The following is a 26,413-nucleotide window of genomic DNA, read 5'->3' as shown; positions in this document are numbered from 1 at the left end:
TTTAGCTTCTCAGCAAGAGATAGTCAAATTCCTGTTTCTGTCAGTGCTTTAAATGCTTTTGGTTTCTTACTGCAAAGTAATTCCCACATCTTTACTGCCCAGCCACCTTATGCCCTTTGTGTGAGGATGCTTTCACTCATCTGCAGCACTTACATGCAGTGCAGTTCAAAAGCAGCCTGTCCCAATCTGTCAGTGCTCGAGTTTGTGTTCAAGGACTTAAAAGATCCCCAAGAAAATCTACACCACCAGCTGAAAGAGTAGAGGGCCAAAGAAAACTCTCAACTTCCAATTCATACAAGACTGATAATTCTAGAATGTTTTCACATGAAAATTAAAATTGCAATGTTTCATTCCAAGGCATGAGATTCTAAAATGGAAGCACACTATTATTTTAAGAATAAATGATTTATACTCCTAAGACACAGTATTGTTGAAAGCCCACCCTTCTGGTAACTCTAATTGTTCCAGAAATTGTTACATTTGATATGATTATAGAAATAGATTGTTAAATTCACCACAGAGTAGAATAAATTTTCTATCTTGTGATAGATTTTGGATTGAATCAGCAGCCGCTCTTACAGTGACTTTCAATTTGGGACACATCTTTATTTCCAAACCAGATGAAAAAAACACTTTTTCAGAAATAAAGCAAGTCAGAAGATACAGCAATTACTTTTCAAATATTAAGGAACACACTTTTCCACACAATATACATGGTACAGTTTCATTTTGCTACTTTCAATATTCACAGTAAAACACTTTTTCAAATAATCTAAGTGCACCTTAGAGCCATCAAGTGTTCAGACTTGCCCAAGCACTTCTGTACTGCATCAATGCTGAAAGAGGTTTCTTGGAAAGCTTAAAGCTTCAGCTTTGATCAGTTCCAACTAAGCTCTATATTAAAGAACAAACACAAAACTCCTGGGCTCTATAGCTGCAGGATAAGACACTGATCACCAGGATAGCTTGTGAAGATGCCATAATGCCCTTTAGGTTCAGGATATCTGTACTGCATGTAGGACTTTCCTCTTGAGACAGATTGTCCTGAATGTTTACAGTCACTTAGATTTGTGGAGAAGGAACAGTGAGGAGACCAGTCGGCTTGATCTTGTTGATTCCTCCATCAAGGATGCAGACCCTTGGGTACTTGTTTTTCACTAGATGAGCTGCAAACTGAAACAGATATATCATTAGCCCACTGCATATCATAGTCCTTAAGTGACAGTAACTTTCTGTTACTTTGCCTTAATTTGCCTGTTAATTTGCCTTACTTTCTGTAAAGCAAATTAAACAAAAAATATCAGACCCTAGGAAGTTATTTTTTTGCACCAACAAGTCCAACACAGGAGCTCAGGCCAGTGTGTTAAAAGAGCTGTAAGCTAAAACCTGAAAGTGTCACACTATTAACAATGAACTTTATTTATCTCTGCTTAGGCAGGTTTTTACCTCATTCTAAAATGACTGTTTAATCTCAAGGCAATCACTGGAGCCTCTTGCAAAGCATGAACTAACAAATATTCCTCTGTACATTAATCTAACTCCCAGCTCTTTTCTGTAGGTTCCCAAGTGTACAAGTTTGAGAGTAAACTCATTTGCTTACCTGTCGAACTTGTCTAAAGTGACTTGATGTCGCAGATGTCAGATATGAATTTGGGGTCTACCATCTCTAATCTTCCCTGCTCCCACCAGTCTGCCCACAGGCAGGTTCAACAGCATGAGCAGATATCCCCCCACCATGGAAAGCCTCTCTCCTCAAGCAGTTCATGCCATAAACCAAACAGCAATTGCCACTTTCCACTTAGGAACTCTGTGAAACACTATTGCACTGACCAAGGTATTTAGTATGTCAAAATAATTATGAGTAAAAAAATCAAAATTATATTTCAGAATATCAAAATCCAAACAATACTTTGTGCATTACATGTTGAACTTGCCTTCTATATAAGACTACAACACATCAAAAAGCAAGCACCAAAATGGACTAATCAGTGAGAAACTAATAGTTTTACTTAATTTCCAATAGCTGTGAGAGATTGCTCTGCCATCCGATCTTTGAGACTGTTTCTTCAAAACTGGTTGCCAAATCAGTACCAGTTGTAAAATCCTTGAGTGCTTCCAATGGGCTATGTAAAACATTTACAATTCCCTTTTTGACTCTCTAAAATAATTAGTGATGCTATTTGAGAACAAGTGTGATGTCCAGGTTGCTGCCTTTGCACAAACAACTGAATTACCAACTCAGGAACAGCTGTGGGCACCCCAATCAAACTCAATACGTGGAATTTCTTTTTTCATTTGCTTTCCTCCTAATTACCTATTACAGCATAACATTGCTGAGGCAGAACTAGATATACTACACAATTACTTGTCAACATTTTGGCTGTTAAATTTATTTCAGGTGGTTGCCTAGAGAAGCCTCAAAGTTCAATCATCCCTTCCTCCATCATTTTGGGTTATTCAGTACAGGAGTCAAAGAATCAAATAAAAAAATTCCCACAATCAAGCAATCAAAGGAGCTGACAGTAAACTTCCACCATATGTGGATGTCAGCTTTCATGAGCAAAGTAAATGCTATGCTTTTGGAAAGGTTCTTGGCTGCACAGGTGGTGTAATATGCACAGAGACATCGCTAGGAGAGCCCAAATACCTCTTGTTATAATCACAGTCCATAAAGATGCAGTGCGCAGTAGAGACAGAGATAGCACTCAGCTGTGCACACCATGAATTGCAAAAACAGTTCATATCCCCAGTGAAATACTCCTACCAGATATCTCTACTTCACATGGACAGATCTGTCACCTCACAGTGCTCTCCACCTGTGACTAATGGACAGTGCTGTGTCTTAGACACCAATGCTGCTCAGAGCCAGCAGAAATGAAAAATGACAACAAAGTCTTCAGGCTGGCAGGAAGCAGCACATTATTTCCTGAGTACAGTGTTCATGTGTCAACAGAGATGTTCCACTCTCTGACTACTGATTATTTTAAAATGCTGATAATAAACTGCAAACCCTGCTCCAAGTGTTTTGAATGCCCTAACCCTACTATAACTAACATCCAATGTAATCTTAAAAGAAAATACACTAACAAATGCCTTGCACCTGGGGTTTGAGCATTAAAACCTGTGTCCCATTGTATTTTAGAACTGCTTTAGTAACCAAGGTATATCTAAAAATAGGTTTTCTTCACACTGCATATGACAAGGTTACTTTAAAACTTTATAGTGAGGAATTTGTTGCTTCTTGCAGAGCCTCTGTGAAGTAAGCACTGCAAAATCTGGGGCTGATAGCAATGATGGCAGAAAGCACAAGATGATATACCATAAGATGAACTTAAGATGATACACCATAAGATGAGCTTCTTTTCTTTTTTAAGTTGTCACAGAACTGTTTGCTGTTGTCTGCCTAGTTTCAGTGAGAAATGCTGCAAATACAACTCAAAATATTGCAGCTGAACATCCAGCCAGGGAAAAACCACTGAGCAGCAAATGTGCTACTACCAGTATCTCACTCCTGTGGGAATCAGCTGCGAGTCAGGGACCTAGAGGCACACTGACATAAGCTCAGTGTTGCCATCCAATTCCCAGTATCAGCCTCCAAGAGCTTTGCTCATACATCAGCCCAGACACTGCATAGAAGATGCCAGGTTTAAGTTACATGGCAATAGGACTTGATCTGATTAAAGACATTCCCAGTTTTCCCTTCTGCCTTCCCCCTTTTTTTTTCCACTGGAAGTAAAAATAGTAACTTTTGGTAAAGCATAGACTTAGAAATATTCTCTTACTGGCACAGCAGTCCTCCTTACTAAAGGTTTGACTTTTTATAGTTCTGTTCCCCTGTGCATGTCTGTGCCACCCTCTCCCAGACAGAGGAGCCTGTCTGTTGCAGACAAGAACAGGAACTTGTTCACCATGTGTCTGAAATGTTCCAACAGCACCTGCTACCTTGCCTTGCCAAAATACACTCCATGAAGCCATTATTTTCAAAATACAGGGGAGTGTTATTTCTGGTGTATGCACTGATCGAGGGGCACAAGAGGAAGGACTATTTGAAATAGCTACATAGATTTTCTCCCCAATTGGACCCTCATTTATGCCAAATATAAGTAGCCTGAATCAAAGAAATAATGATTAAAAAAATGTAATGTTTCCTAGAAAGCTGGAAAAAAAACCCAGCAATCCAAAAAGAGCAAAATTTCATGCATCAAAAAAATCCCAATGTTCTTCTGAATGAATGCCCAAGACTTTCTACGGCAGAAACTGCCATCCTGGAATGCATACAAGGGCTCTATTTCCTTTATAAATGCAACTAGAAAGTGTCAACTAGAAGTTTACTAACAGGCACCTGAATACGTAATTTGTAGTTTACTAAATAATCCAACTTACAAAGATGCTGTTAAGACTGAAAATAACATGGTGAAAACATAAGCTCATGGGCTACATCATCCTTAGCAACCTGTAAATCACCTACATTTTAAAGACAGATGTATTGAAGCACATAAAGGTAGTGTAGAATTAAATTCCATTACACAGAAATATATTTCTGTAAATAGAAATAAATGGTACTTTATTATATGATTAAACGTTCTCAAATTTATCAAATATTTATGTTGACATAACTTCTGAAATACATATTTCCCCACACCACCAATGGTTCACACTCCTTTGTAATGCTTCTGCTTCCATTTACACAAGAAGCCTAGTTGGGGGAAATGGGAGCTGTTCCTATCTGAAAAAAGGCTTCAAGGGATACTATAAAACTTTAAGCTTTTTACTTTCTGATTCAGGTGGCGTTTCCTCAAAATGAGATTCCCAAGTTCAGTTCCTGTGTTTTCCCTGGTTGCATCTAATGTTTAAACTGAACTTCCAAATTGAAACTCTTCTTGCTGCTTTCATAGCAAATATTGCATATGAAAGAATGAATAAGTGAGAAACTTGTTTAATGGCTAATATGATGGTTTTGCTGAAGACTTTGGAAACACAGTTCCTCTATTACCTAATGCATCCATCAATTCCACATAAAATAACCTTCTTGATGAGTATAACTGAGCCAGAAAGTTGTAATTTACACTTGAATGTAGTCAGTTAAGACTCTTCCTGCAGATACAAAAAGCGAGGCTTTCAGAGACAGACAAGATCACAGCAAATTCATACAAAAATCTGGGCAAATATTAAACATTTTACCCTGCCTTGGTGATGCTCTCAATATAAATGGCATAACAGGACTGCTCCTTTAAGCACCATCAAGAACCTTAATGATCTGCACATTGGAGAATTTATCAAAATGTTTCTACTACTCTGTTCCAAGCAGCAAAAGAACAGCTTTCAAGTGCTGCATGTCTCATGCCAGGCACGTCTCCTTTTCAGGCTGTCCACAGCAGAGTGTGAGAACACAAGAGCGGGAGCAGCCTCACTCCCAGCACCCTTTGGGCCAGCCACGAGGGCTGCTGTGTACACATTATTCACTTTCCCAGACATTCTTGTGACAGGCTGTAATTAAAGGGCACACTGGGAGGGAAGGAGGAGTAACATACTGCACCAGAATACCAAAAATGATGGCTGTGACAAGTGTTACCATGGTATAACTATTACCAGCATACTCCAAAAGAGTCAGTAGGAAAATAGAAGCTGGAGGAGAAATATCAATCAAATTTTGTAGCATTCATTCATTTTCACAAGGTTATTTCTAGATTTCACTTGTAAACTCATGCTACACAAACCTCTCATGAATTGCAGTCTATTTTGCTTTGTGATTTCAGTCCAAGAGCTCACCTACACCTCTCTGAAAGCTTAACAGTCAAAGTGATCAGTTTGCAACTTTTTAAACAACACTCTCCATATGCCAGAACACACATTCAGTACACAAGATTATTTTTAGCCAGCTACTTTTTATATTAAAGGGTTCCAGATAAATGAAACAAGACTTGAACACCATGGAAAAGACAGGAATCTAAAACTTTCCATATCAACAAAACAGTGCCGAGTTTTTGGTTGTAGTATTACCATAAACTGAATGGAAATGAAAAAAAAAACAAAAAAAAAACCCACCAAAAAAACCCAAAAAACCAAAAACAACACAGAAAGGACAACTTAGTGCAAACACATACTAGGGGGTGGGAGGGGTGGAACATAGGACCAACTGGTCTAACAAGATCAAGGGAAAATTCTCTATATGTAGACCTGGCCAAAAGGGAACACTTTCCATTCCATCAGTACAAAAACACAGCAGTAACTTAAAGCACTTACACACAAAGATTTGAAAACAAGCCTAAACAAACAGGTATTTAATAGCTGGTTTCAGAATAAGTTTTACTGAGAATGAAAGTAAGAGTAAACACAAATTTCTTCAAGTGATATATTTTAAACACTTGTGTTTTAAATTTTCCATCTAGAAATTATATATACATTAAAAAAACCCAGCTGAAAGTGAGCACTTCAAAATTAAAGTCAGTTGCAGATATTGTGCTGTTATAACACAGCTAATTTATACTGAGCAAAATAAATGCAGTGCACACATTATAGATGAATGGAACATAAAATGAAAATATAGAAGGAAAACTATTAAATTTTTCACTTAACAAAATAAAAAAGCTGTTAGGGAACATAAATATGTAATTTTGAAAACAGGCATAATGGCTGGCTTGGATATAAAAAAAACAGGTAAGATTTTTTGTGAAAGATTCTACCACCTCCTCCCAGGTCTATGGGTTGCCTTAGATCTTGAAAAATGGTCAAAGAAATACTTGATAATGAAAAACATTTCTTTGTGTTTTGTAGTACTTTTTCCTAACACTACCCAAACTTCAAGTTTTGTCCAGTTTCTACTCAAACCCTCCTGCAGCAGTCAGTCAGTGAGTCCATCCTATTCAAAGGCTGGTTCAGATACAATTTAGAGAAATGCAAAACAACATGGATCCAGACAAGCAGCATGGATATTAAATTTGCCAAGTTCACCAGCACCATTCTGGCTGGTATATCCTTACAGGACGTTATAGGTCCTGAACCTATAACAAATATTTGTAGTTCATTAGCATCTCTATTTCAGTTATCACCATTTCAGATTCCCTGAACTGGAATACCAGGAAACACAAAACTCTGTCTCAGAGCTGAGAAACAGCTCCAAAAATGAAAATTCTATGTCATAATGCAGTAGCCCTAAGCAACATGGATACAAACTAATCCATGCAAGCTCCATCAAGGACAAGAGGACTCTTTCAGAGGTGCAGTCCACAAGGACTATAACCACTGCCCAGACAGATGTCTGGAGAAATCCTGGAGCCTGACAGCACCATTCCAAGATTCAGGTTCACCATTCTCCCACCTTTCCTGTCCTCAAGAGATTTCCCAGGTAACTGAAAAGAGCTGACATCCTGCTTGCCAGCATCTCTCCAACATATTTTCATAGGTAAAGCCAATCAACTCCATGATTCCAGAGGCATCCAAACCTCTGCATATTAAGGAACACAAACAGGCCAAACAACTCCTACATCAAATAACAACTAAAATTTCCAGTGGCTGCTACCATTGGTCTCAGTAAAAAATTATAAAAGAGAATCTATTTTGGAGTTCTAGAAATAGCCTGTTTTCCTTGGCACTTACTTCAGAGAAAAAGGAACACAAATTCTGCCCCTAAGACCTTGCATTTTCTCCCTTCCTCTTTTATACCTGGCTGTGGCAGTGAGAGATTTAGGTCCTGACTGCTGTACCTGAGGCATTCAATGCTCACTGACCAAAGCCAGGGGCAGGGGCAGAGTGACAACAGCACACCACAGCTCCTGGCTGGCAGCCCAAGCGTCTCTCAGGCTGTGTGGAGAGCATGTACTGGCAACAACAGCAGGGCTGCTCTCTCTCCACGAAGAAAAGCATGCATACATTACACTTGCTACAATAATAAAAAGGGCTAAATTTACAGAATAAAATAATGAAGACTTAACCATGTATTGGGGAGAGTTACAACCAGAGGATTGTTGCTGATTAACTAAAATGTTTTAAACTTTTCAAAATACAAGCTTAATCTCTTTAAAGGCAACAAGGAGGCTCTGATGATTCCAGTAGGCTCTGAGTCTGGATGCAGATGGGAGAATGGGGCCTTAACAAAACAAACATGAAAGAGTCATTCTGGGTATCATAAGGGGCCCCTCCATCCCTTCAGAGATAAGAGTTTTCATTCCAATTGTTCAGGCACTTTTCTGCAGAAACTATTTACAGGGAAACAGAGCCTAAAAGATGTACAGTGGAAACATCCCCAGAAGTTTATGGCCTCATTTCTGTTTACTTGCACTCCAGAGATTTCATTAGGCCCTTCCAAATAAATGTATTTGTCTTTAGAAGCACCTGTCCTTTAGTAGTCTATGCAATACCTAATCTTCAGATGGCCCTATCAAGCTTCACAGATATCCATTTGTGGTTTCAAGACAAGTTTAAACTGAAGAAATCATGCAAGGACTTGCTTCTCTGGCAAAGGCTTTTAAAAAGGCCTGGGGAAGATGACAATAAAATCACACAAATTCAGTAGTAACCAGAAACTTTAACCTATGTGCCTCAGTCTTCACATAAGAAGAAATGCATTTTTGACAGTGTGCTGGGAGAGAGGAAATGCTTACATGCTATTTCCATATAGAAAAAAAAAAATTCTAAGCTAAGAATATGTAATACAAAAAGAATTTTCAATTTGACCCCCTTCCTCTTGCCTTGAAAAGGGTCAGAAGGATCTCATGGAAAATCAGAACTTCTTGTCTTTGTTTTGGAAATAATGAATGTATTTTATTTATTAGCAATTGCAATGCAGTAAGAATTACTGCTTTGCTTCAGTAACTTACAGAAATTGTCTAGACAATACATTTATAGCAGCGTAACTTATCTAGACAAAAATTAATTGATGTAGCAATTAGAATTTACAATTTAGAATTTATTTTCCAGCTATAAAGATGGATTTTTTAAGCTTTGACTTACAGTTTATCTGTCTTCTTCCAGGAAGAACATAAATAAGTTGCTAATTATTAGACAGATTAAAGCATCCTGTATATTTTATTCTGTTGAGCATTTAGCTGACAATAAAGCATATAAATTAAACCACTGAGGGAAACACATTTATTAAACAACCATGTGACAGAAGTAGAAGTATGCCACTGTCAAAATTAAATTGCTAGAGAATGATTTAGTGTCAGGTAAGGTATTTCTCCTGTTCTAAATTCAGTCAACATTGCAGTACTATAGACAAAAGTTCGAAATGAAAATAGATAATGGTTTAGCACCTCAAAACTGACTGAAAGAGGGAAGATGAAGCAATGTCACCCTTCCCTAAAAAGACCCCAAATAATCCCTGTTCTACATATGCATAACTATAACCCACCTTTTCACTTGCTGTATGTCTGACTTCCAAAGTGACAAAAATCAGGAGACATATTATTTGTCCTAGACCAAAGAAGAAGCTACAGTTGAACACTTATTGCCCATTTAACTATTATATTCACAACTGTAATGATTCTTTGTCCATAATAGAATTTACAAGGTGCTTATCTGTCTACAGAGGTGGGAAAGGGCATTCAACTTACTTAGGAGGTGCTGCCTTTAACATACCCAAAAGTTAAACGTCAAAATAGAATCTGATTAATGAACTCCAAAATTATGCCCTTTATGTGGAGGTTTACTGCTGTTTTCAGAGACAAACAAATGCCTGCTCTGTTAACAAGCGCTCAGCAAAACCTAGAAGAAAGGCTGGCACCAAGTGAGAAGCAGCTGAGAGGAAGGAATAATCTCCAAAGAAGTGTGAGACAAACACCACCACACAATGCCTCTTTTTCAATATCTTCATGCTGCTAATGGTGCATTCAGTAAGCCTCTTGTACATCAGCTAATATACTAATTTAACTTTTAGGGTTAGTAGCATCAATGGCTAGTAGCATCATGCAGGATTACCCTGTTTTAATTCTGTACTAAGGAAGTGTTCAACTAGAACCAGAGCTGTCAGATCCAGAGGCACCATGAGACACTGCTGGCTTCCTTATCCTCTTGCTGGTGCTGTGGTGAAGCTTTCAGTTTTCCCTCTTACACCTCATATTCTATTCAGAATATAATAATTCTAGACAGCATTTTCTTTCCAATTTAAATTTTTTATCATCTGGCATCAAATCAAATGTAAACAATAGAAACAAAGTGCAAAAATACTTTTTCTACAGGTCTGTTTAGTATACTTCACTTTGCTTTTTAAATTATTTTTAGGTGATGTCAAGTAGGCTGTTCATACGAAGCACAATTGGAAGATTCAATCTTCTAATTACAAACAGCCACATAAACAATTAAGTGTTTTTTCCACACTTACCCCTCCCTCTCAGTCCTATATCAATTTAAACTAAACATATAGCAACTGCCAAAGTTTTAGTGGAGTAAATATCAGTGAACACTTCTGAAAAATTCTCCCTTATAGCAGAGGGTACAATTTTTGGCTCATCTCATTTAATCTGGAAATACATATCCCTGTTTAGAAAATATATATTTAAAGTTGAGCATCTTATAACATGGACAAAAATTGGTTTTGTTTCCATGTATTCACTTTTAAATTTTTTTCCTCTGACTGGATTACCTAGTAAAATTTAAAAGGTAATAACTATTGCTCTTGTCAAACCTTGAGCTACATAGCTTGGGTGTGACAGACAGTTCTTATGCAGATCTGCAGAGTAAAACTAAAACTGGCCTTAGAAAATTATCCACAAAAGAAAAGGTTTTATCTACACAGCCAAATCGAGGCTGGTGTTATATGTACTTTAAGGGTGTGATGGAGGTGGTGAGTTCCAACCAGTATTTAGGCTTTAGTATTGAATTAATTTGTGGTCAAACTGGTCAATCCAGTATTTTGTTACTATTTAAAGCTCAAAACTCTTTTGTGAGGAATTCAAGAACACTAAAAGCAAATCAAGAGGCAAAGCAGCATTTCTTCTTTTCTATATTGACAATTCTGGGTCAACATTGTCTTGGCTGCAGAAAATCTGGGTTTAGAGGGTAAGACAGCGCCTCCCACGAGACTGAAGTACTTACACTAATCACACTGCAAGATTTCTTTAGTTGCACAGCAAAGGAAACATTTCATGCTCGTTTCAAAAATTTTGAAACATTAAAAAAGATGAACTTACCTGGATTCACACACAAAGCTACATACTAATTACTGAAACGGTGTGAGAGATGGTTTACAGTCTCTTTCATGCCATCTCTGTTACTATTTAAGAAACCTGATACATATCACAAGTTAATTTTCCAAATGATGAAATGCAGGTTAATAAAGGGGATTTCTCCATCTACTCACAATTCCCTACAGGTATTAAATTAACATCATATGTTGGGTTGATGCTTCTGCTGTTCCTGACATGAAGACCTTTTAATGATTCACAGTCCTCCTTGTCATATCAGGGCTACAGTTCATGTCCTTTGTGTAAACAGGCTTAAGAAATGGGTGAAATAAAGGTAAACCATAATTAAGAGTGTGTGTGGAAAAAAAAGGATAACTTTCCTTCACATGAGAAAGTTATGCACTTTCAGTTGTTACTCTGGCAGTTCTCAACACCATCAAATATTTTCCTATAGAAAGGAATAGGTAAGTTTGAATATTCTTCCTGTCTAGCTAAATGCACTGACAATAAAATATATAATACAAATGTTACCAGTAAGGATCATTCTCGTCTTCACGAGCACAACTGCAGGAACAAGCGATTCTAAAAAATTGGGCAATACATTGGTTTCTTACCAGTAGGAATATGAAGTATATCTTATTTCCTTTGCACTTCATAATGTATCTGTCCCCATCCAACTCACCTTATGTGCCCTTCCTAACTCCACAAAAAGTAAATGCAAGCCAATTTTGAAAGCTCTTGCTGATGCACAATAGAAGTGATGATGTCCCTTCTCCGGCATGACAGCAATAAAGATTTTAAAGCTGAAGAAGATAATGTTAAGCAATTTCATTTCAAAACATCATCCTTTGCAGATGTGGACCACTTGAAAGCAAATGTCTTTGTCTAGAAGCAGAAATGAGCAACAACAAAAACACCACTCCAAATCCTGTCATTATACACAAAAGTCTAAGCCTAAATTTTCCAGACTCTGGCATTTATTTTACTACTGCCATATGCATGCTATTGATGTATCTCTAAGGATAAAAACATACATTACAGCAATATACTTACAGCAGCTGTGTTCTTCACTGCATTTCCTACAATCACCACAACTCTTCCTTTAAAGCTCTGCAGTGTGGCAGTTGCTGGGCACTGGATGAGATCCCCTTCTGCAGTAAATGCTGATGCAAAAGGGACATTGATGCTGCCAGAAATGTGGCCACGGTTGAAGCTTAGGAGGATCAGTTAAGGAGGTCTGAAAGGCAGAGAAACCTGTGGAACGTGAATAGCTGTAGGATGAACCTGCTCTTCATCCTGGCTGCCATGATACAGCCCCATTGGTGTTTTGTGATACAGTATTTTGACAAACCTCATTTACTATTTACTCATATGGAGAAAAACCTTCCAACATGACATGTGAAAGCAAGCACAGAATGAAGAGCTGTTTGGTTCAAAAAAGGACACAGCACAGCACTACAGAAAATGATCTGCTAAATTAAATACTTAGTACTAGAGAGACAATATCCCCAGTACTCCTAATTTTGTGGCTTTCGCTTCAGCTCTAGTCTGCTAAGAGGAACCAAATACAAATAAGCAGCTGGAGCACCTCTTCTAGAGGCATTTTGTGCTAAAAAAATGAAGTACTTAAAATGAGAACCAAAACTAAACAGGGGTTATCGGGAATATCCCCAAACTTCCTGTCAACCCCCACAAGTCCTCTGCTATTTTGATCCAAATTGAAATTCTAATGTATATGACCTCAGATTCCCAGACAATGAGCACCATGTGTATTATCTGCAGTCCCACTAAAAGCAAGTGTGTAATGGGTATTGAAAAGCAAACAACTCTGAGACACCATAATTAGCTGTCCTTCAGTTTCAGAGGATGATCATTCAATGAGATTTTATAAACATTGAATGTGAACGTCTCTTAAATAAAAATTAAGTTGGACTACTACTACCTAGCTTTTTATTAATTGGAAAATGCACTATGGCCTTGACAAAACTCTGAATTACTTTCATAGACTGTACACACATGCCTGGAACATTCCCTTTCCCCAGCTATAAGCAAAAACAGCTTTGAAGAGGTGGCAATCAGCAAAGTTCTGCAAAAATACACACAATGTCAAATATTGAGATTAGTCACTCTATTACTGTACTTGCAGAAAGCTAGTTAAATTTATAATTAAATCCCAAAATTCTCTTAAATAAAGGAGCTGCTTTAAATAGGAGTAAGATTTAATTGACTTAGAGTAATACTAGCATTTGTTTCTCATTATCTATGTAACAGTTTAAGTTTTATGATCATCATTGTTATAGTGTGGGAAAATCATGGCTATATAAAAAACATTTCAAAGAACAAAAGATGATCATGCACCATTCATTAATATTGTCAGTTTATTTCTATTTTGAATGGGAAAATTATATCCCTCCTTCCCTCCTCTGTGCCAATCCCATTTATAACCACATAACTCTCACTGCTATTGATCAGTTTCTGAAATTATCATCATTTACACAGAAAACAACTATGGATAAATTTAGTTACTTCAACTACTGAGTACAGGTAGAGAAACATGACCTAGTCTTTAAAAAAAGTTCTAATTGCTAAGACAATTAACAAAAAGGCCAGGATTTTGTGCTATGGACTGAGAGACCATAAATATGCAGCTATAACTTTCAAAATGGGAATGGAAGGCTGCCAATATATCTGCTAACATGCTTAATGAAATAAGCCTTAGAAGAATTGCTGGCCAACTGAAACAGTGCTGGTAGGCCTTGGCCTTGCAAGATGAGATTCATTACAAAACAATCCCTCAGCTTTCATGTGGGTCATATTATGAAATATGAAGCATGTTTGATACTTGTTGGAAGTCCTCTCATGTTTTCTCAAAGCATTAAGAAAACAAAGAGAAAGTAAAGTTTAGCATGACAGACATACATAGTGAAAAAGACTAAAACCAAAATATGCAAAACTATCATATTTTTGAAACACCTCACAGTGGTCTGTTACATTTTAAAACACACACCACAGAAACATACAGTCTGATCCTATCTTAGTTTGTTGAAATTTTGTGACAAACAAAAAAGCCTGTTTCCTTATTGCAAGAATGAACAGGACACTGAATCCAGTATTCTTATGGTTTCCCATTTATATTCAAAACTGCTGAAAATTTGATCATTTTCTACATACCAGACATTCTCTTCTGCAAATTATATACTAACCAGTACACTCAAGGGCAACTTTACTGCCTACCAGGCTGCCTTTTTAGTGGCACTTCCTACTTGTTAATACCAGATGGGTGTTAGGATATCAGTCCTAATATTATGTAACAGGCAGCACATTTTAGTCTACTATAAACTGCAAAATACCTAAACATCTTTAAGAAGGACTACTCCTTCCAAAATGCAAACAATCTCCATCCTGCAACTACACTATTTCAGGAAAAAACCAAACCCAAAGAATTTAAAAAAAAAAAATAGTCCTTATGCAAAGAATGGTATAATTGTATAAATAACTTGGAAAGGAACACATGTGTAAGGTGTAGACAGGGTAGTGGCCCTGGTAAAAACATAGCTCCAAAACAACTTTAACTCTTTCCTGATTATCAGCTACTAGAGGACTTAGGTTAGGATGGCTACATGGTTGCATTACCTGACATAGCTAGAAGGCACTCAACAGGAACCAATTTTTCCACTGAGGGACTGGCAAAGCACATCACGAGTCAGCTTTTCTCTATCTACCCTCCATTTAATTGGAAAGCCTTACACCTTCCCAAAATATTGGTCATATTATATGGGGAAGGTCTGTTGACAACACCTGTTATAAAGAAAAATGTAATATTAAAGCACTTGTGCTATTGGTACAAAGTGATTTCACTAAGCCTACAGCTTACAATGGGAAGGGAAAAATTTGTCCTGTGCCCTGCAAACCAGACCTTTCCAGGCTGAAACCCCCGCAGCCTTCAGCACTCCAATTCCAGCTCTACCAGATCCCTCTCTCCATCATGCTCCATTCTAACACAGCAGCCTGCAGACAGTGAGGAAGCAATTGGCACAGACAGGATTCAGCAGGGCCAGCACTCAGACCTGAAGGATACTCTTCGCTGTTTCGGATGTCCACCACCAGCAGCTTTGGCTTGCTCGGCTTTGTTTTCTTTACAGGTGTTTTGGAATGGCTAGGTCCTGTCAACTCACACAAGTCTATCAGATCTTCTGCTGAAATTCGTGGGGACACTTCTGCCTTCAGGTCATCCAACTTAATGGAGTCCCTAGACTTTAAAAGAAAAAATAATTAAAATTAGAGGTGAAAGAATTACAGATATGTTTTTTTTAAAAAAACTTATACTTATTTGACAAACTTCAAGTGTAACAACGTAGTTAGATGGAAACACATCTTTTTCTTTTAACTCTGAACTAGAGTTTAACTATCCATACGGAAAAGCTCCAGAGCAGTGCCAAATGCCTGACTACTATGGCCCTATCTTCTGATAGAAGTTGTTAAAATAAATAATTGTTTGACAATCTGTGCAAAAGATTTCGGTTTGTGGTTTGTTAATGAATTATTCACTGTGGCTGACGAGCTCACAACATCCACAGAACATTTCTTACCATTAGAAACTAAGTAAAGTGGCTAGAAAACACTCTCTGAGAAGAGAAACTGAAAGGTCTCATGATTGGAGCAGAAAAGCAGCTTGCCACAGAAACTGCAGGGGTACCTCTGAAAGATACAGAGCTATCTAAACAGCAGTTATTACCCCAGCCCAAAAACCAAGCCCAAATCAGGACACCAGAAATATAAGAAATATAATATAATAGAAATTACTAGGTATTATATTATACCTGGAAATATAGTCTTTTTTGTAATAATCAGAAAAAATTGTCCTTAGTTTTGTGGAACAGGAGAATTATATATAAAATTTTAAAAATTATTTTGGGGAACGTGATATATTATGACACAACACACACCACACTCCTGATAGTACTCAAGCAACTGCATGATAATACCTGAAATTATTTTTTGTAGAGAACATTTGTTGTGGATTATCCCAGAAATATTCACAAGTGCTAGAATTTCTACACTCTACATTCTTAAAGGATATCACAGTAATAATTCTTCTGCTTCTAAAAAACATTCCACTTCTATTATCGTGTTTTAAATTGCAGTAGTGACACCAATACATTATTTTCTTATAGCCCATGATTCAAGAGAACAAGAGTAGCACTCTGAATGAAATTGAGGCATTACTAATTGTTACTAGTCCAGCTGACTGTTGTTAGCCCTATTTTTTTTTTTAATTTTATTTTTAAACATACTATTTCCTCATCTAATCTGAGGACTATTCCAAATTTAGGGAATATGCTAGACAAAACAGAGATATAGACACATTTTTTGAGTTATGTCCCAGGAAAGGCTTCTTAAAACAGTCCAGCACAGTAAAACAAGTTAAGCAAAAGCCCTCAAAATTACAAACAAAACGAGTAATTCTGCTTCAGGGAATATTACCTCACCCAACTGCCTTTTCCATTGTATATAATAATACTCGAAACAGAAGAAGTTACAAATTGCCAGTCTCAACACTCTCCTTCCAAGTTCAGAAAAACAGAGTCAAGATGCTTTATAATCAGAAAAATACATTTTTTCTGGATAATGTATTATTTCTTTCAACAGAATAGTCAATACTCAAGGGAGACCTGTATCCATAAAAAAACCAGCATGACAGGGCACAGCCGACTCCCAGTTGCTGCCTAAAGCCACCTCCCACCTGCATAACTGGATTTTCCCAGGAGGAGTCCAAGGAAATTAATTGCATTAAAAGGAAGGAGGAAGAAAAAAGTCAAGCTCTTCTCACAAACTTCAGACTTGCCAAAGGAATTCAGCAGTCCCATGTCTAGTGGATTCACAGCAGACACACATGGTAGATGCAAGAAAGGCAGTAATGTAGAAAAAATACTGATTACATAAATACAGACTTGGCTGACACAGCTTCATTTGCCTGGTGACAAACTGGCAATCATTGCTATCCTCAGACAAAGCTTCTGCCTCAGGAGCAGATCTGAGGAGCAACACCAAGTCTGCTGCAAAGAGTTCAGTCCTTGAAGTAGGTTCACATGATTGCAGGTAACAATGAACATTTGGATAATGAAGTCAGTGAAACTGGCTGAGATTACCTGAATTAATTCTACTGGAGAAACACAGACATTATGCTGGACTCCAATTACAAAACCACTTCCTACTTTTATTATTACAACTTTTGTCTATTCAGTTAATGCCTCAGGAAAGGATGGGACCTTAAGGAGAGAGCCCGAAATCTACAGCAGAAAACAAACCAAGTAAAATTCCCGTAATCTGATATAAAAACATTTTCTTTTTATCTAAAAGCATAAAGCCATACAAAGTGTTTTACAGGCACACACTATCTGTCCTGCTAATAGGTTTTAATAACCAGGACAAGCATTCTTTCCCTTTAACTGGATTGAAATTAAGGAGAAACACATTCACCGATCAATTTTACAACCATCTTTGCTTTGATCTATGTCCAGATCTGCCTTAATGGTATATTCAGTGATACAACATCTCTATATAGGCTTTGAACAAAGCTGAAGCTTCTCAACAGACTTGCTGGAAATAGCATTGATTCAGCAATTCCTTCTCTAACAACTTTTTTATAAGACTTATTTATTTCCTTCAAATTGCAAAGTGAAATATATGCATGTGCTTATAAGATAATTTTATTAATTGCTAAAAAAAAATTTACTACATCTGCTGTATCTGGTAACAACTATATTTCATCTCGGGCACTTTCTCACAGGAATTTTCTAATGAACTGTCAGTCTGCACAAACCAAACGTGGTTAACATCAAGCTGTCAATCCTTCTACCCTATCCTCACACCTCATCTTCATAGACACCATCCTGCTACAGATACTTTGAAACTGCAAGAAGCTACTAGAGAAACTGGATTTGAGCTGAGACAGCTCTTCAGGCTGCCACATCCACTGAACACACCAATCTTGCAGGTTCTTCTGAACTTCTAACACCTTTCCTACTCTGCACAACAGTGTTGCAGCTGTTGTGTATCACCTCAGTGCTTACCCTCTTTACCTCAGCATGGAGAGGACAAGACACAGGCTGACATTTTAGACAGGAGTCGTTGCATCTGTCAGGACTATTTGCTTCAATTCCCTGTTTAGGCTTTACTATATCATTGCAGGCATTGCTTTCCAGCTGGGAAGGGCTAGAAGGAAAAGTAGGTGAAGGAAGGAAGAGGGTTCACTGTAAACCAAATCCTTTAAGTCAGGTTAGCTGCACTCAGAAAAAGTTTATAGGGTGTAGTATGCAAATGGGATTTTGATTTCAGCTACATTAAGTGGCAGGCACATTTCAGGACAGCTACTTGCAATATCCTGATGAACTTATCATCTGTATTTTTTTTTTTGTTTTAAACAACGAAGCATAATGATTATCTCACAAACTAAATTTCCCATGCTAGTAATACTCTACAGAAAGTATAGACAGGACAAAGCTTATCACATACATTAAATGCTTGTTTCTTCCTTTCAACTATCTTCCTGCTGTGATCTATTTATTCTTTTCTAAGGCAGACATGGTACATACTTTCTAAAAAAAACCACACTCTTTCTTAAAAAAGGCAAAAGCTCTACTGTAAACACAGTGCCAGAAGGTGCCAAAGTTAAAAGTCCAGTTACAAACTTGTGTTTCAGCAATTGCGTAAGAAACTGTATACTGACAATACTGAAATTGAGAACTGCTCATATACACAGCATACTCATATACTTGCTGCCATTACTTAGGAAATTTAAAAATTATCAGAAAGACACTCACATTTTCACACATCCATGTATGCACAAGTCTACATGTGCTAGGATACTGAGCTTACTACTTAAGTCGCTTTATCTGTTTTCCTGCAAAGAGAAACTTATTTTAGCATATTCTAACTACAAGCGTGAATCTTGCTTTAGACTATTGAGCTATAGGCAACTGTTTGTCAGGGAAAACTGCTTAAATCAGCAGGATGGCAACAGCAGAAAGAATACCTAAGCTGAAGTCTCCTTGCTGCCCAGAAGTTTCTCTGACAATACCCTATGTTCTTTACTTTTAAAGCACTTATTCTTCTCACCCCATTAATTTTCAAATAGGCCTGGGAATTGCTAATCCATATGCTTTTACTGCTCTTAATAAGAAGAAATAGGCATTAAGAACTTAATTATTTTTTTTAAATATTAGGAATTAAAGCTGCTTAACCATTCTCAATTTGGAAGCCAAGTTTCAGAAAGATTAAAGCACTCCAGAACATGAGGCTGGTACAATCACAGCTCCTATCTCTTTTCCCATTAGCCTGTAATCTCTTACAGGCATTTCATCATGGCTATTAAATGAAGATATACACTCTTTTTTTTTTTTTTATTTGAGAAAATAGCCAAGGATATTTAGTTCTGCGGAACCTGAATTTAACAGTCCCATCTGATAAACAGAGAAGCTATAAAGGAACTTTCTATCCATGGAAAGGATAGCTTTATCTGAGTAGATGCAGGGTTTTCCCCCTTTGTCTTTGAAGCCGGCAAAACTTAGTGCAGTTTAATATACTAGGAACTTCAGCCTGGAAGTCAGTATAATTAAAATCTGGGGTTCAAGCAAAATACTCTACTCAAACTGTCAAGGTCCTTCATGAAGAATATGTTTCATAAAAGATGAAAAATTTCATATTTTTCAAAGATATTTCTGAAATCAGTGTACACATGTACACAGAAATAAGACTACTAAAAGATTTTTTAAAAGTTTGTAAGATAATGTAAACCATTATCTTACAAATGGGCTCACCACTTGCCCTTCCCACCATTTTTATTACAATTACTAGCAAAGGGTCATACGAAAAGGCTTCAGTGTTTTTTGATGTTCAATTGCAACTATTTATAAAGGAGGAACAGCCAGAATTCTGGATTTCAAGAACTCTTTTCTACAATTTTTCAACACTTGAGTGCCACTGTTTTCTACAAAATCTCTTTAGCAAACTGATTCTTACACTTATATTCAGTCCTCTGTAGCCATCATATTCTGATTCTCATATTCCCTAGTCAAGACACTGGTGTCTACCTTCCCTGAGCTCCCTCTCTCCCTCTCTCCACTTCCTAGTTAAGTTTGCTCCATTTTCACTTTGCAAGCTGTACTCTTCCACCCTCTCCACCATCCTGACTCCCCCACAAAGCTCTCTATTTCAGATCTCACACCTTGGCAAGTGCAAACAGCAGCTTCCAGTCGACTGTCAATGAGAAACATCCTCCAAATGTCCACACACAACGTCATAGGCAGTCTACAAAAAATGGAAGTGAGCTCTGCTTGCCAAACCAGCTCATTACTAAGGAAACACAAGGAAAGGTCATGGAGTAACATAACTGAGTGAATAAACTGAGTCAGCAGGGCTGGAAGACACTGATATTCCCCTGCATGCAGCAGGGCAGACATGCTGCAAACTCACTAATTGCCCCCGATATGATAAAAAAGGTAAATGCTGCTCACCACTGCATAGAACCATTCCAAAAGACAAAGCTGAGACATAATCCAGTTATGCCTGAAAATACTCACAGGACACCTTAACGTGCAATGAAACTTGAAGCAAAAGCAGGAGCAAAAATGATCTTGCTGGCCTTGAATGCTTTCCATCAAGTGCCCCGTTTTTTCCCTCTTGATAGATGCTCTGTCCTTGACAAGACATTGTACTCCTTTGATTTGAGAAAAATTATTACAGTATCTCTAGGAAACAGAGATTTCCCTACCCTCTTAAAAAAACAAACAAACAAACAAAAAAACCCAAAAAAACAACAACCAGAATTTAATAACACATCTCAGTGGATACTGCAACTGCTAGAGGAATTTCCTTCATAATGTGATCACATATCTCAGAGACCTTGCAGTTACCCAATCTACCTTATTCCATCCATAGTTGCTGTTTATTCACATACCTGTTTTCTGGACTGGCATTAACAATGGCAGCGCAGCTCTAGGACATTTTCAGTCATTTACCACTGCGAAGCTTGTCAAAACATGCTCGGTCAGGTTCTCCCCTAACTGGTGACTATTAAGATGAGTACTGAATTTGAGTAATTGACAAAAATTTTGAGGATATGGTCAGCCAGACAGTTACCCTGTAAGCTGTATGGGCTTTTCACATAAATCTTGGATTTCTGCACCATTCCATTTAGAGACCTGGGCCCAAGCTTTGTTGAGCTATATGAAAATCATCATCAACAGATAGACTTATTCCCATAAGTCCAAAATATATTCATTCACATTTGCAAGATGGGCTCCATGACTAAACTTTGGTGCAGGCTCAACTCTACAACCAGTATGGATTCCTTCTTCCAGCTGTGCTGTCACACACATTTGATAATCAGACTTTCCTGCCTAATAATGTCAGAAGAGTAACTATATATACAGAGCTGTAACATTTTTACTAGATTAGGAAGGTGTTGACACCATGACACAGGTAAGAGAGCTGCATTCAGAAAGTCTTTTCTATCCTCCAGCTGCACTTCCTAATAAAGTTACATCACGATGACACTGCATCCTGACTCAATTGAGAAAACATACAGCACCTAGCCTGGCCTGAGGGGCACTAAGGAAGGAATGTGAGGAATCCTAAATTCAAGACTAGCCTAGGGCAGGCTCCTATAGAGGGGTATGGTGAGAAAACCAATAGGGCAGGACAGAAGACTGAGGCGGAGAGGGAAAAGGCACCTTAGCCTGACATAATAGACCTCTTCCCCACATCATGAAATTTGTGTTAAGAACACAATACGATAATAATATATAATAATAACATAGTAATAATATAATATAATAATAATTTGTGTTAGCACAGGCACACAGCACTGTGCTCCAAGACCTAACTTTCACAGCAGCAGTGTATGGCACACACAGGAGTTGCTGCAAGCTGGAATTAGAGTTGCTGAGACTGGCAGGAGGTAGCTACAGCTGTGTACCTGGGCATGTTTGTGTGGGAGACAAACCATTGAGATCCTTCAGTCTATTTCTCCTCCAAAACTTGACTTCAAAAATTTCTCCCAAATTCCATTGCTTCTAATGCTACAAGCACACAAAAAATGTAACATCAAGTGGCTAATTCCTCATTGCAGTATCTAATTGTGCTTATCAGAAGCTGAATGAAGCATTAAGCTATTTAGATCTGTGCTGGTCCTAAAGCATATTTTAACACACTCAGTGGATTATTCTGACTGTTACTTCTCTCCTACAGTAAATCTACATAAACACTGCACTGCTCTTTCATCTTCCCTTTTTTAGATGCAGTCCAGTATTTTTTTAAAAAATAAAATATGAATAGCTTAACAAGGTATGAAATAAAAGTGTCACTCAGGGAACCCGAGTTTGGCTTTGGTTGCCAAAATAACTTATTTCCACTGTAGCACTCCCTCTCAAAGATAAACTGAGTCAGTTGTAAAATACATGAAAAGAAACAAAATAACAACTGTGTCTTCAGTCAGCTAGCCAGATTTCAAATCAGGACCACTAGAGCCTGAAAAATACTAAAACACAGAGGTGTATAATTATTTCCTAATATTCTACTAGAATCTGATTTTAAAACAATTTCCAATTTGGGAAAAAAAATTAAAAAGAACATTCCTACAAGATGCAGAGAGAAAGAACCAGCTAGTTTTTTTTAAATAATTATTTTTACTGGTACAATTATGCTTTACCCCTCTTCACATTTGTTAATCAGTCACGGAATCTCAATTATGGGAGGTCTAAAAGGTCAAATGCATCCAGCTTTCAACTTCAAAGTGGGTATAATCACAAAGGCTTTTGAGGAAGGACTAGTGGACAATCAGTGAATCTAGAACCTGAGCCTAAGGCTGCAGCAGAACGTGCTCTGGCTGCTCCAACTGCCCCATTTACATTAAAAGCAGATGAACACATCCCAGGGAGACCATAAAACCAAGTCTGTGCAGAACAAGCTTAGAATCCTTAAGTATGATCTAGAGTGACTGTCTCACAAACTATTACAGTCTCATATAAATAGTATCTAAATGATTACAAACATATTCCTTTAATTCTGCCTCAACTAAGCAGTACATTTGTTTCAATGAGTTTACACTCAATTTAAATAACTGCAATTTGTATTACAACTTTAAAAAAAACAAACCACCTACAACATCCATTAGAAACTTCTGAATTAACATTTAACATCAACTATTTCCTGAGCCTTATATTTTGTATTTTATCCACTCTGGTAATTTAATGCCTCATCTTCTATGATAAAAAGTCTTAAAACCATAGAAAAATAAATACAGACTTTAAAAACCAGTCAGAGTAGACAAGGTGCTAAATATGGCTTCCTTTAAATAATTTAATCGGCAGAACCGAAGTTCTGGAAGCAGAGGTTTCCCTACACTCTCCACTTCCTGGTAGCTCGCTGCCTGGCTTATGACTATCAAAAAAACCCCCAATAAACAGAGAAAGTTTTGAAGTTTGCAACAATTGCCAAAGCATTTGCCAGAATGTGATGGGCTTATGCCTAATTAAACAGCGATTTGTTTATTCACTCACAAGAGAGTTACAAAAAGTGCATTTTAACCAACTCTTCCAAAAAATGACAAATAATCCCAGCTTCTCTCTCAAGTTGTTGGCAGCTACAACCAGAAGAACAGAAGCATCAAAGACAAATATAAAATAAATTAGAAGCATTAACTGAGATCCTGATCAGTTAATGCTTTGCACAATTTGAACTAAAGACAAATTTGAGTAAGAGCTTTCTCTTAAGTGCAAGAACAATGGAAGAAGAAAACAAAATTAAGATCCACACAAAAACAGAAGACAAATAAAACCAGAAATGGGTCAAGGCAGTCAGAAGACCCCGTATGCAGAATATAAGTAACAGCCACTATGAAAAGCATGAGCATCACACAGACATTTCTTAGCTCGTACACTGAAACAGAAGTGTTGGTAGCCACTACTGACCATGCTTCTCTCTAAAGAATAAATGGATTTACACATCAGTTATTTAATGACTTTATATAAACCTAGCCACTATATTTTTATGGACAAATACTTTCTAGGTGCACACAGGAACTCAGAAGCAATTGAGTGCTGCTGTATGACAAATAGGCCTGAAGCTATCCTTAATTACTGGCAAAGGAAAGTTATCATCAGGAAAATTTGCTCATACTATTTATGATAAAACCATGTTTTTTGTATTTGTGTTGCTGGATCAAGACATTGAGTCATGTTGCTGCTTAGATATTTCTACTACTTCATCAAAACCAAAAAACTGGAACTGTTGGCACTTAAATCACTGCAAGGATCAGTAAGAATCCAGTAGACTTTTCTCCAGTTGAATGTTTTCATTCCTCAACACCTCTCAGGAACTCTCACCCTTGCAAAGAGAATCAGGAATAGAAGAAGAAGGCAAAGCTGCAATTGCATCAGTCTTTGGATTTCTGTGAGTTCACCTGCCACACATGAGCAGATACTGATAGAGAAGCTGCAACATTTGCTCCTTTTTATTTAGAATTATGGAAGTAGCTGTAGAGAACGTATGTCTACCGCATGTGTAATAATGAAGATACAGACACAAGCAGACAATTGTTATATTACAGTGTTATTTCTCTCTGTGAGTCCTGAACATTCAGGAAAAATACTTCAGGAATTTCAAGGGTATAAAAGTAAGTTTCAGGAAGAGTATGAAGAAAAAAAATCAACCATGGTAAAGAAAATTTACAGACACAAAATTGAGTAGATTGTAATGTAAATTCAGTAGTGAATTTAAAGGGTTTTTTCTGTTGTTATTTTTGACGTTTTATCTTACTCAAAATGAAAAATACAAACCCACTTCAGATGCACATTCATTCTCTCTGAAACTATTTCCTCCTTGAGATTTTATCTCAGTAGAAATATGCTTACTGGCTGAAAGAGTAAAAGATTAAGCAATACATAAGTCCAGGAGGAAAAAAGAGAGCACAAAGCCTATTTGCCAAGTTGCAAATAGATGTCATTAAAATAAAAACTAAGCAATGCTAGTGATAAAAAGCAGTTTTGTTTTAGTGACTACTGATTTAGGGAGAAAAATGCACACCCAGAGGGGAAATACTTCTTCTGTTATTATTAAGCAAAGAACAGTAACATACAGATACACACAAAGATTTCAGTTGCCAATAAAAAACATTTAAGAAATAAACTGAAGCAGCATAGAAAGAAAATACAAATAGAGAGGTAAGAGACAGCTGGTGTTTACAATTAAAAACACTAAACATTTAATGTTTCAAGAAGTCATAAATTACCTTCAGAAGGAAACCCACAACTTTCTTCCAAAGGAATTGTTTTGTGTCCTACCCACTTTCAAGTACAGAGGCGATCCACAAATATAAAACTGGAGATGGAAATGTAGTGTAAAGTCCTTGTCTAAAGAATGACCAACTAAATAGGTAAGGAAACAGAAAAGTTATTTTTTTAAGAACTAAACTGCAGAGCAAGGACACAATGATGTTTTAGAAAATCCATTAAAGTATACTATGTGTACTAAAGACTGAGCTCAGATTTCACCTCTTTTAAGTAGATAAGAAGTTTCCCCATGGCAGCAAACACCAGTAGAGGACATGTTTGAAGAAAGAGATAATTCAGGATTAAGGTTAAAAAAAACCCCAAATAAGATCAAACCACACCACCTTTGTGTGTAAATAGTGTATTTCACCAATAATTTCAATTTAGCTTTTATCAATATTGCTCTAATCCCTGAGAAGTGTCATTTTATGAAGAAAACATCCAAAAGTACAGTCACTAGTGAGGAGTTGCTCATTATGGACTCATGTTACATAGGACTTTCCAAGTCTGATCTATGGCTCCTGACTGAATCATAACATACTTGACTTGTATCTGTCTCAAAATCTGACTCATAAAAATACAGCACACGAGAGCAAACAAGACATTTACAGACTATAATTTAAGATAGGAAAAGTTTTTCTTGTGTTCAAGAGATTAATTTCCTCTTTGCTTACATATTTCTGTATAGATCCCTGAACCTATACAGCTCTCTTTCATATGATGAGCTAAAAAACAAAATACAGCAGTAACCAAAAGACCCAACATACTTGTGCTTCAAAGATGTTAAACCTTCAGCTGCACTGCAGTAAATAAAGAGGTCTTTTCTGTTAGGCAAACAGAACTAGAAATGAAAGAGAAGTCAATAGAAGTTCTAATATTTATTTGTCTCCTCTTTAACATACTGAAAACATTTGCTTAATTTCTTGGAACTTGGGGGATGGATGAGCCTAATTACTGGCTTTA

General features: G+C 37.2%; 1 protein-coding gene across 1 annotated transcript in view; it reads right to left on the bottom strand.

Moving 5' to 3' along the window:
* Positions 1-581: 581 nt before the first annotated feature.
* Positions 582-26,413, bottom strand: part of TBCK (TBC1 domain containing kinase) — an 88,840-nt gene continuing 63,008 nt past the window's right edge. Inside the window, exons 24-26 of the mRNA XM_002196650.6 lie at positions 15,199-15,374; positions 12,174-12,333; positions 582-1,173 (exon numbers count right to left, since the gene is read on the bottom strand). Of these exons, the coding sequence (XP_002196686.4) occupies positions 1,063-1,173; positions 12,174-12,333; positions 15,199-15,374 (447 nt within the window). The 3' untranslated portion in view covers positions 582-1,062. The remainder of the gene's footprint in view (positions 1,174-12,173; positions 12,334-15,198; positions 15,375-26,413) is intronic.

This window comes from Taeniopygia guttata, chromosome 4 (assembly GCF_048771995.1).
Source record: "Taeniopygia guttata chromosome 4, bTaeGut7.mat, whole genome shotgun sequence".
In the NCBI taxonomy this organism is placed as follows: Eukaryota; Metazoa; Chordata; class Aves; order Passeriformes; family Estrildidae; genus Taeniopygia; species Taeniopygia guttata.
Note: the sequence above shows the minus strand (reverse complement) of the source record. Positions and strands in the feature narration are given on the sequence as shown.